The 12,608-nt window shown below is 40.1% G+C and overlaps 1 protein-coding gene across 1 annotated transcript in view; it reads left to right on the forward strand.

Annotated features, from left to right (window-relative positions):
• POLA1 (DNA polymerase alpha 1, catalytic subunit) overlaps positions 1-12,608 on the forward strand; it is a 297,019-nt gene that overhangs the window by 183,129 nt on the left and 101,282 nt on the right. Inside the window, 1 exon segment of the mRNA XM_077775065.1 lies at positions 10,544-10,660. Within this exon segment, the coding sequence (XP_077631191.1) occupies positions 10,544-10,660 (117 nt within the window).

Raw genomic sequence — 12,608 nt, forward strand, 5'->3', positions numbered from 1 at the left:
TGTTCTGTGTGGCAGGAGCATTTAGAGCTTCTTATTCTTTGAGATCTCGGCAGTATAACTTCGACAAGCCCTTTCTGTGTATATTTTTCTTTTCTCTTCCCAAAATATCCCATTTTACATAGGAGGGTCAATTTTGATAGTTTCGAAAAGCTANACTTTTCCAATCATCACATTTATTACAGAAAAGATTAGCCGACTATTTGTGAGACTGTTTACCTACTAAAAATACGATTTTGATTTTTGTATTAATGTCGTGCTCAGTTTATATTTTTAGCTTGTTTCGTGAATTGGGCTCTGCGTATTAATTGGTTTTCAGCACACTGGTAATACTGTTCAACGTCTTCCTCAAATAGCAAGCATGCATTTCAACGGCTTTTGGACAGAACCACAGTTAATACTTTATTTACAGGAAAAATGTGTGGTTTTTTAAATTATTAGTTTCTCATCTTTCGTTTTGGCATTTACATTATGCAACTTCATCTCGGCACGTAGACTTACCTTGTATTGCCAAAAGGAAAGAAGTGGCTGTTCTGCAAAGCTAAATAGTTTTGACTTTATTGTCTGCCTTGAAAGAGCTGCTGATACCAGAAAAATGCCGTCTCATCATTGGGCCTGGGGTGTCCAAAAGAGGCAGGAACCAAATGACGGTAGCTCTCTCTCTGCCCTGGCCCTCTCCTCTTTTCTCTCCGTTTTCATTGCCGTGAAGAGCAGGAGAACAATATTCTGCAATTAAGGATTCCATTAAGTTGAAGAAAAGAGCAAATGGGGGATGTTTGTTCTCCAAGCTGAAAAAATTTCTCTGGGGGGGTCGATAGGGGTAGTGGTATAGAGAGAGGTGGGTGGAGAGACGAAGTCAGGGCTGTTTGTTGAATATACTGTTAAGGACTGTTACCATCCTAATTAATCAAGTTAGAAATTACAGCTGTAGTCGGTTTCCCCCCAATTCTTGTTATCAATTTTCTTCTCTTTTGAGACAAAGCAAATATAAATTTTGTGTTCATTTGTCATTCGTTCTTTGACTTCAGCATCTCTGAAAATAACAATGTAGCACAAAAGCCCAGTATTTACCTAGTTGTAATGTGGGTTGCCATGGTGTTTTGCAAATTATTGCAATTATGTTCACCATGCGAGTCGCCCTTGGTAACTGGCGAAAAAACTGATAATCCTGTTTTGAACAAAAGGTCAAATTGCTGAATAGAAAGTCTTGATTAACTAAAAGATGTACAAAGTGGAATTATTTCCTACCATTCAGAAATAGTTCTTGATCGGGTTTGGGGGAGGGGGTGAGTAAGTACATCTGATTACTGAAGTACAAAGCATTGAAAGGATGTTGTCTTGAGCCTTTCATGTAGTCTTAATGGTGGCTTTTTTGTCAAATTTACCCATTTGCGGCATTGAAAGAGGCAGCTGCATTTAAGCTGGAGAGACGGTGCTTTTTCAAGAGTTCAGTGCAAGGAAAGTTCTCAGCAGTATCTGCAGTTTACTAGTAGCCCCTGGTCTATTAAAACTGATGTGCCGCATTTGAGCCCATTGCTCTCGGTACTTGTGAACCCCTCTGGCTGATGATCTAATAAAGTGCTCTTACTGGACAATCTCTGATCAGCTACTTAGAAAGGAGCTTGGAGGAGGGGCGGGAGGGACACCCTCACAGGCAGTCAGACTTGGTGTAGGCCAGACAAGACTGGAGCAAGTGGCCAAACTGAAAGGTTTGTCCCGATGATAGTCTGTGCTAAGCAGTGATTACGGTTTTTCTTCCAGAAGGAAATCTTAATTTTATTCAAAGTTGACTAAGACAAGATTAGAAATGTCTTTTTGAAGTTTAAAAATCCTTTGTAGATTTGTTTCTAAAATTATGGGCATCCAGAATATGCACAATCCTACGTTTATGGAAAACCAAAAGTTTCCCAGGTTACAGCCAGAGGTCAGATGGATTTTATCTCTTCTGGATCTGGCAGAGCGTCTGGGGGGGGAGTGAATTTTGAAGGCAGGGGGTCTCTTCTTTTCTTAATGGCCACCTGAAAAATCAATTCTCAAAACTTTTGAGAGTGTGTGAAAGTGGCATGAAAGGAAAGCAAACCTTAACAAGTTTGTGGGTTTACATTCTACATCACCTAGCAACCCCCTGGCTCGGCCAGATCTCTTGTCTACCCTTAGTTCTGTTTACAGACTATTCACACGGCCCTTCGAAACCATGAAAGATATTCAGTTTCATTAGTACCATTCTCAAGGAGAAAATAATTAAAGTTAAATGAACAAACATTGCCTGGTGATGATTTGAACTCCATTCTAATTTTAAGATGCCCTTTGAGGCTCTTACATAGATAGTTTAGTTTTAACGTTTGTTGTTCAGTACCCAGAGCCTTATCACATTAAACCATACCAATAAATTACTAGCCTGCTAACAAACAAACAATAAAAATTACTTTTAGCTAGACTTCAGCAAAGAAAAACTCTGCTAATAATAAGGTTCTAGACATGCCCACCTGATTGAATTTTTATTTTGATTCCTACCCTAGACATCTGAGTTTATCCGTATATAGGCAGTGGAGGGGGCGTGGGGAACAAAGCACTTCTGTTTAAAACGGATTTATAACCTTCCTTCGGAGATCCAACATCATAAAGAAAAGTATTCAAATCATATTCCATGGAAGGCTGTGTGCATTTTAGTGAGTGGCTTAGTTTAATAAATGATTCTACTACTTCTAATACATGCGCTGCCACTTTCTACTTGGGAACTGCTTATGTGCCTAAATTGACCTATTTTTGAAATCTGAATTAGTAAAAAAAATTTTTTTTAAGGAAAAAATTTTTTCATGTGCCATCCCCTTTTTTTTTTCTTATAAGCACGTTCCCTGAGATTTCATCTTGGTAACAGCCAAACACATGAGAGAGCTCAAAATATTTTTCACATGTATTAGTGATTAGATTAGATTGAATGCTCTTGGCAAAACTGCCTCTTCCTTCATTTATAACAGCTTTCTAATTATAAACACAATACGTGCTTGCTGTAGAAAATTCAGAAACTACAGAAACAGAAGAACAACCACCTACAGACAACCTATGATGACTTTTTTGGGTAGTTCCTTCCAGTCTTTTTTTTTTTCCCCCCCTGTGTATATAGTGATGAAACTAAGGCTTGAGCTTGCTTTTGAGGTTTTATTTGTTAGTGTGTGTTCATAGCAAAGGTGATGTTTTTTTCATCATTGAAGACTTGAGAGGCAGGGGCAGAGGTACAAGTAATGAACAGTTTTTCTTAGAGGCGCTTCGTCAGTATAATATTAAGGTAAGTAACAGAGTAGCCATTTTACCATCTCATTCCACTTGATTCTCTCCTCCTTTTCCTTGTTGAAATGTCTGTATTCCTTAACTGACACATTCATTTATAACCATTCACGTTGGAAAGTCGGACATTCGTCGCAGTTGGAATATTACATCCCCAAGTCACTTGTAGCTTCACATGGGGAGGGAAAAAAAAGTCTTTTATGAAAAGATTTGTAATACAATAGAGATTAATAGAATGTGAGGAGGAAAATGCTTTCAGTTTCTCATGTGAAGTGAAAGCAGGGCAGCCTGGAAATCTTGTATTCTTACTATTTGTATTTTCTTAGATCTCTAACATCCACAGTACATGGCTGGGTCGCATGAGCTCTTTGTGCTTTGTTGACAGTTGACAGACAAAGCAGAATTATTCCTGAAGCAAGGTACTGTGTACTTAGTTGTGACCTATTATAGCCTACGAATGTAGCTTGCTTTTGAGTTGGATGAATAGGGAGAGTATTTTGTAGAATAAGCTTGAATATACTAAGAGAGATTTTAGCTGCCCGTACAGAAAGGTACATGTCCTCCATTAAGCTCCCCCCCCATGTAATTTTCCTTATAAAATCATTTTAAGTATATTTTCCCCAGTTGCTTGCATGGAGACAATTTTAACTGTTCTAGTATTGTCCTACAGTGGTAAAATAAAATTGCTGGTAATTGTTGGCTTTCTCTGCTCACAGTATAGCAGGAGAAGATGGCTTGCATGGGGCTCTTTAATGTACCTCAGGGACATCTTCTGATTCTCAACCTCTGATTGCAAATTAAAATAACAAGGCTGTGGTATTGGATTTGATGTGAGGCAAAGCAGAGCAACTTGCTAATTTATCATGTAATATACAATTGCTGAGGTTGGGAATTTGTCCACTTGTGGTGCTATTCTGTGTGTTTAAATGAGGACCACTGTTTGCATCTAACCTATCATAACGGTTTGGGAGTGCTCCATTATCCTTTCAGCAAACTGATGGCAGAGTCTGGGCCTCACACAAATGATAAGATCAATAAGTTTCAAATAACTTGGATGAAATGACATGTGACTGTTCATTTAAAGAGATATCTTACTTTAAAAATCAATTTTGGCAATATTTAAAATTCTTACATTGACTGACGAGGCACTTTCGACTTCTGCTTTGTTTGATAATTTGGTTAAAAATATTTTTGTATTAACTTCAGTGAATAGTTAGTTTATATATGTCTTTTTCCTGATTTGCTCTTTCGTCTCCTACCATGGCACCTCTCTGAGACTTAATAATCGCTCTTTGACAGGCTGGCATGCTGCAGTGTAGAAGATTTCACTTTAAAAGCAAAATTAGGTTCCTGTTAAAACTTCCCCTGGAGATCTTAGGAAAATTTTCTCCCAGTTTTGGGTGCAAATGTGGGTCAGAAAGCAATTTGTTTTTTGATATTTCTGGAAATCCCAAATCACAACATGTCATTCTTCAAAAGCAGCTGTGGGCCCATACTGTGCACTGTCTATAAGACCCATTTTATACTGGGGATAATTCTGTGACAGAAAAATGTGACTGCAAGGGAACCCCAGAACATTTGTAAATGGTTTTGGGTGAAAAGAAGATCTGGTTCTCAGAGTGCAGACAGTTTGGGTCGGGGAGCAGTTAATGGCTATTATGGAAAACTAGTAATGATGTGATGAACTCTGTAAGAGCACGTATCCTGGCACACATCGCCCTGTGCTGCTGTTGTTGCGCTCTTGGAGAGCCATTACAGTTTCAACTAAATCATACGTCAGTGCATTACTGGAGAGTATTGTGTCTTGAAAATCTCTGAGTCCTGAAATAAAGCAAGGACCCATTCCTCTTCCCTCACCATCCATTCTGCCATCTACAACTTCAAATCTAGTACAGTTTTGCCAGGAAAGACATGGAAAGTTAACTTGTGTTGACTACACAGTTCTCTTATTTTGTGGTCACACTGAGAAGCACCTCCACCTAATCTGACCAGTTATCCATCATCGTAGCTCTCCATTTTTGGTAACACCAGGTGGAAACTGACCAGGCTCTTCCCTGCTTGGAATAGTGCGTCTCCACCAGTACATCACCCGCTGTAGCCCAGCACTGATGTTCTCCAGTACTGGAGGCGTGTGTAGGGTAATAACGATAGCTTACATTTAATGAACATTGCTCTGGGCTCTGAACAACTCTAATAGAAGAAGTATCATTACCTCCTGTTTTGTAGATGAGGAAACTGAGGCTCAGAGGAAAGTTCAGTGACTAATGTAGAATTACCCCATAATAACTGGGTGGGCAGAAGCTGCGTTCAGAGGCGCCTAGGTGGCTCAGTTGGTTAAGCTTCCGACTCCAGCTCAGGTCATGATCTTGTGGTTCGTGGGTTCGAGCCCCGCATCAGGTTCTGTGCTGACAGCTCAGAGCCTGGAGCCCGCTTTGGATTCTGTCTCCCTCTCTCTCTGCCCCTCCCCTACTTGTGCTCTCTCTCTCTCTAAAATAAACAAACGTTTAAAAATTTAAAAAAAAAAAAAAACTGCGTTCAAGTGCACTTTTTCATAACTTCGTTTCTGCATTCTTCATTGAGTGTGAACCTTTGCACAAAGGGAGGACACTACCAGATCCACAGTGGGTCATCTCCGAGGCCTGAGCTTCCAGTTAGGGAAGTAAAATAAGATTGTTCAGGTAAAGTGCAGAGCATTGTATGCTCAGTGGCACCAGGATAGAGGGAGGAGTCCCTGGACAGTGGGGAAATTTCACAGGAGAAGAATGGAAGTAATGCTCAAGGACTGGCCATTTTACGCAGAGATTCTATAGTGTGAGCCAAGGCAAGGAGTTGGCAGTAGGCAAAATGTGGTGGGGCAGTGAGAAAACAAATCCAGTGGGGTGTAGGGTTTGGGTAAGGGAATGTGAGAAAGGGGGATGGGATGAGGCTGGAAGGAGTTGAAAGCCAGACCAAAGCATAACTTCCCTGTGGAAGGCTTACCACTGGGGGGAAGGGAGTAGAGGGCCCTAGGGAAGCTATGCTCGGCAAGTCTTTACACTGGATGTGGGAGAGAATGGAGTTGGGGAAACCAGGTAGGAGGCTATTATAGTAGGTCGACTTTGAGGTCTGGGCTTTGGTAGAGTTGACGACAGTGGGAGTGTAAGGCCACTGGACGGATTTGGTGACTGATTGGAAGCGGGAGAAAGACCCACTGTATGTGTGATTCATGGATATGATAATGGTGCATTTTTCTTTCTCCTGGGAATTTTAGACCCTTATTCATTTCTATACGTTTGCTCCTTTGTATTATTTAATTGTTTGTTTTCAATCATTTATTCAGAAGATCTTTTGTTTGAGTGCCTTCTCTGTACCACCTATCCAGGTCTGGATCATTTCCATGTGTGCATCCTTCTAAAAACACAAATGTACACAAGAGAATAAGTTTGTGCTTAAGGTGCAGCTACCAGGAACGCCTCAGTTACAAGTGGAAATCGATCCCTTTTTAGCATGTGCAGACAGAAACCATTTTAGTTGAGACCTCAGAAATATAATTTAGCAATCAGAACCAATCAGCATTTGACACAATTTCGTACACAATGATTTCAAGGAATTAGTGATGCTGAAACCAAAGTAACAGGTGACAGATCTTTGCGTATTTTGGTAAAGATTTATTTTGCTACTGGACAGGCTGGCTTCATGTCTTTTGAACCCTCTACTTATAAATGTGGTTAAGGTAGGCATCTGAAAACTTAATGACCTTATTCCTGTTGGTTGTGACAGTTTGGCATTTACTTGTGGCATTGCATAGTAAAATGACATGTTGCGTTGGCAGGGCCCCTTAGGGTGGTTTTGGGGGTTTTCACAAAAACCAGCCCTTCTTACAGGTTGCACTTCCAAAGAACTACGCTTCACTGCATTTTTTTGCCATTGACTTGCCAATGTAACTTTGGGCTGTGAGTGTTTTCCCAGCACAGGAAATAAAAATAAGCTCAGTTTTGTGTTTGTGAGTGATGCTTCAAAGTGAATTTATTCAGTGCTACTTACTTGTATTTGCTTTGTTTTTTATCACCCATTAAGGGCATAATTCAGTATGCAGTCTTGCAACTAAGATTGGCCCCATCATGGAATATTTTCAAAGGCTCAGCCTACTTAATTTTAACAACATAGATGTTTCTTTAAAGGTAGATACAGCATAGTCTGTTAATATTTACTGGGGGAACAAAGGGTTAATGAAAATGTACTTGACAAAGCCAAATGGAAGCAAAGCAGGTATTGAATATGATTAAGGTCTCTTTCCCTCACAGAAAAGTTTTGTTTAAAATAAACCATGACCAGAAGCTTAATTATCAAAATAAAACAAGAGGAATCAAGAGTTACAGGCTTCTAATATTGTTTTGTAGCCCCAGTTCCCTTCACACAGTTATCAGCATGTGTAATTTCCATGCATAATAGCACTAGTTATTGTTGTCATTTGTAAAGGGAGATTAACAGATAGTAAGTACAAACAAACCCAAATAAGTACTGAATAGAGAGGTGACAAAGAAGAAAAGACCTCTTTAATGTTAATTATAACTGGTGAGAAGTCTAGACAAATTATATTATCTGTTTTCTATATGATTTGAAAGGACATTTAGTTAGTACCTGTGTCAGAAATAGAGTTAGGTGTTTGCTTTAGAAACAGGTGAGGTGACAATTTAGCATCTCTGTGGTTGGCAGCTCACTAGTGAGTCATGAAGTTGTAGTAAATTGATGGAATCAAGTTTCCAAAACATCAAGAGAACTTTGAGCTTTTCGAATGGTATCTTTTAAAAATTAAAAAGTAACTTTAACTTCCGGGTTCTACCCTAATAATTAGTAATTTATTGTCTCAAAACATGATGGTGGTTCCCTGTCCACTTGGTTTTCTCAAATTGTGTTTATAAACTGTGGTTGGCATTATTAGCTGGTAACTATTCCAAAGTGTGTGAAGCCTCAGACAACGACTATAATGGAGCAAAGCCAAATGAAAGATAAAGGGCTAGTCCAGTCCTGCATTTTTCATACATGGTTTGCTTGAATTCTACTGTTTCCTTTATTAATGTGCCTAAACGGGTACTTCGGGAAACAGCCAGTCTCACCGTTATTATTTATAGGCTGCATTTAAAATTCAGTACCTGCTGCTGTCGGCATACTCTCTCCCTGTATCCCCCATGACCATGACACGCTAAACAAACCAACGTGTCTAGTTTCCTTCATTCTGAGGGGCCGTCGCTTGTGAACTGTGCTCTTCACAGTGTTTTTGAAGGAAACATAAATATGTCATTAAATGCACCTGTCTATTGTAAAGGCATCTGAGTTTCAGAAATATTAAAATGTGTCCTCACATCCAGAAAATGGAGCTACAAGCCCTAAGAATTGGAACAAATAGTTGCCAGTGACTCAGAACTATGGTGGTAGTAGTTTTTCTCAGGTAGGTAGGATCCACACTACTCCATCCCTTTTCCATGTTGTTGGGCATTCATGGTTGGTACCGTACAACTTGGTTCTTAAAGCCAAACCTTACTGAGTTGTTTTTCATGTGGGTGTGAACCTCGTGTTCCTATTTAGGTTGTCATTTCCTAAAACTCTGTACCTGGTGCTTCTTTGGCTACTCCCTATAATATTTAATGTAATTCTGGACACATATTAAAGGTTTTATAAGGACTCCTTGAGATCCTCTGTCTGAAAATTTTAAATATTAAAATAGTTCGGTGTATTGATTGAAGATAGGAATGAAGTTCCCTGTGAATGTATCGACTAGATGAATTTTATAATCTTCAAAGGTAGTATATTTTCTTTTAGTCGAAATATTCTACAATATAGTTTCTTTGGATGTAAAAGCCATAACTGGAACTGAACTGATTTTTGGTGCTCTCTTTTGAGTCTGGTTGTAGTTTCTTCCACGAAGAACCTATTCTGAGGAATGAGGTCACACAGCACAACAATGAGTGAGGACATCCCACAGATTTGGATTAAAGCCACGTGGCAGTGTTAATAAGTGGCAGATGAAGGTCCCCGATTTAACTAAGTGACATTTGTGTATATAGTGCTCTTATCTAGGGGGTAAAGACCATCGCTCATTCCAGACAAGGGGAACGGGGTTAAATGGAGTCATTGATTGTTTCCTTCATCACATTGCACTCTCTGCCTAAGTGACCTTTCCTGCTTCCTCCACCTACCAAATTTCTACTCAGTCTTCCAGACCAGCTCCAAAGTTGTGCCTTTCCAAGTACTCCAAGGTGCAAAGACAGTCGGGTCCCAATTTCCTCTCACCTGGGTGGGAGCACGAAGCGACAAGGGAACAGCCCTGTTCACCTTTGCACCACAGCCCTTCAGCCTGCTTTGCTTAGCCTTCTTATGCCGAACACGCGGAGCGCTAAGCCCACAGACCCTGGGGCCTCCCTGAGAACACCTGAGCTTTGCTCCTCCCCTTGTGCGGTTCCGTCTCCCTTGTTCAGCAGATATGTTTTATAGCAAGCATGATACTAATTTAAGATAACAGGCGTGTTGTCACACCTCTAGGAGAAAATTCAAACAAGGGCAGCAGGAGAAGGTAATTGAAGAAGGAAAGTGAGAAGAGAGTCTAAAGGCCAGAGCAGTGGGCAATGACTCGGACCCCTGAGAAAGAGTGGTCAGTCGAGATTGTCCTTGAAAACATTGCAGCCGGTTTTATGCCTCAGAAAATGTGTATAGAAGAATCTGCTTTCATTTTAATTAATTGCTTACTTTAAGTGTGTCTTTGATGCGGGGCACAGCTCTCAGCACGCTAAATGTATTCCATCATGACAACCTGTAAAGTGGGTACTGTTGTTGAGCCCATTTTACAGAGAAGGAAGCTGAGCACAGCATTTTAGCCACTAATCAGTGAGCTGTTGGGAAAGTCATTAATTTCTACATGGTATACTCTTTCCTTTAGTAACAGTCTTTACTAATGCCCGAAAATCCATCAATTTACATTCTGTGTGTAATCTTATAAGCGTTTACTGTGAGGTTTTGCTGTGAGCGTGCGTCGGGGGTAGATATTAAGAAGAAAGGAAGACTATCTCTTGGAATCTTTTTTTTTAACTTGACAAGTTTCCTGAGTGTGTTAAGGTTGAGACATAGGTCTAAGTGACATGTCAGGGAAAAAAGGTAAGGAACTATTTCATAATCTCTTAAGGAAGGTTGGGATGAAAGGAACCTATGTTGATAACGAAGGAGGTTTTTACTTGCCTTTTTTTGATGGTGGTGATAAGACTCCAGTGTTCTCTCTTCCGCTCTGCAGGGCTGGTTGATGTGCGAGGAGCCGGCGTGTCGAAATCGAACTCGGCGCCTTCCTCTTCACTTCTCCCGAAACGGGCCTCTTTGCCAAGTCTGCATGAAAGCTACGCTTCAGCCAGAGGTAACAGTCACGTGATGCTAAAGAGCTGTGTAGGGGGGTGAGGGTCTGCGGTCACCTGCTCTAGGGGGGCACATTTGTGCTCTTTGCCCTCTGGAGCCACCCTACTACCACACCCATGTGTTTTTACAAATTCTGACTTCAGAGAGATAAATGCTTGATTTTTTTTTTTCACCTCATGAACAATACTGTATTTCTGTCTAAAAGAGAAACTAACGAGTTCTCATAGGAATTGCTCTGATTTCCCTGGTGGCCACTTTACAATGACAACAGAAGAGACTGCTTTGGCAGAAACCATCAATCTCTAGATTAGGGCAGAACTCCTTTTGTGAGGGCCAGAAAACCTCCCAAACCTGCGCCCTAAAGGGTTCATTGCATTTGTGTGGGTTCCGTTGTTTCTAAGGGATTGCGTAGGTGAGCAGCTCTCTACCTCAGTGGGTACACCTGATGGAGGAGTTCAGCTTGCGTTAGTGACTCCCAAGTAAAGGGCGCATAGTCTGGAAACACTGTGCTTGTAATTAAGATGCTTTCCTTCTGTTGCCCCCTTGGAGCATCTTCAACCCAAGTGGCATTTCACTAACTGTAGGGAGAGGAATATTTGAAGGTGTTCATTGCAGAGAAGGTTTGGTGATCAGGTACATCTAGCAAACTCTGGCCTGACCAGAGTTAAACAAGCTTATTGCACATTGAGAACCTGTAAAATGATAATGTGCAGTCAGTCTCACCAATACAGGGCTGTAATGTGCCTCACTTTCCATATTTGTCTGGCCTGGCGATCTGTAAAGATTTTGGTGAGAAGAAAGTGGGAATGGAGAACCTGTTACTTATTCTACTTTTTTTTTTTTAAACACCAAGGCAGAGTTCTATAATCAAGTCTTGACTTCAGATCTTTTCATTGAAAAGAGTTGGTATGGGCTGGTTTTAGGAAAATATTTTAAAGTTCTCATGGCTTTTAATTTTAAGGTAACAGATCATTTCACAAAATTTGGTGAGAAGTCAGGAGCTACAAATGGCTACTACCGGTATTGTCAGTTCCCTTGTTCTTTTGCATTGCTGTGTGTTTTGTTTTGTTTTTTTTTAACATGGTTTCACTCATGTTGAAAATAGGCTTTTGTATCACGTTTATCTTTTGTCAAGCCTCTGTGTTGTTACATCATTTTCAGTATCAAATCCAAATTAACCATTTCTCTTGTTGGGCATTTTAGACTACCTTTGCTCTCTTTATTAGAAAATTGTGATGACTCTTCCTGCCTACATTATTTGTTGTTATTTGAAATATTTTTGGAGGATAAATTCTTAACCGACAGTGTATATCAAGGTGCCTAAATACAATATGGTCATGATTCATTTTGCCACACTGCTTTCTTAATGGGTTATCTCACCTTAAACGGTAGCCAGTATTTGATGAATGTGTGGGTTTCACCACTCCTTTTGTAGCATTTGACGTTATCATTATTTTTAACTAATTTGGTAAGTATAAAATGTTCCTTGCCTTATTTTGTATATCTTTGATAGTTAGCAAAGTACAATATAATTTGTTTAACAAAAATATGGGACATGTAGTGAGAATTAGCTCTTGTACTGAGTCGGTCCCGTCCCAACCAGCCCTTAGATTAGCAGGTGCAGGAAGAGAACAAAAGTATACATGTAGTGTGACTCATCACTCCACTCGTAGACTGTAGGGGAATCGCCTTGCTTCATGAACCATTGCTGCCTTTGAGACCTTTTAAGCAGCTAGCTCATCAAGTCAAGCTCAATGAAAGCTGAATTGCTTCTTAGAAAGTCAGCTGGTTTTATAATTCCATTCTTGGTGAGAGAAAGTAAAAGGAGAATGGATGGCTAGCAGATTGATAACCTTCCAGTAAACACTGATGATGTTATTGATAGGTTATCATTTCTCATGTAGTATCTTTTTTTTTTTTTTAATAAATGAGCCAACACAGGCATTTTG

The sequence above is a fragment of the Crocuta crocuta genome, unplaced genomic scaffold, assembly GCF_008692635.1.
Source record: "Crocuta crocuta isolate KB4526 unplaced genomic scaffold, BGI_CrCroc_1.0 scaffold1468, whole genome shotgun sequence".
Classification (NCBI taxonomy): Eukaryota; Metazoa; Chordata; class Mammalia; order Carnivora; family Hyaenidae; genus Crocuta; species Crocuta crocuta.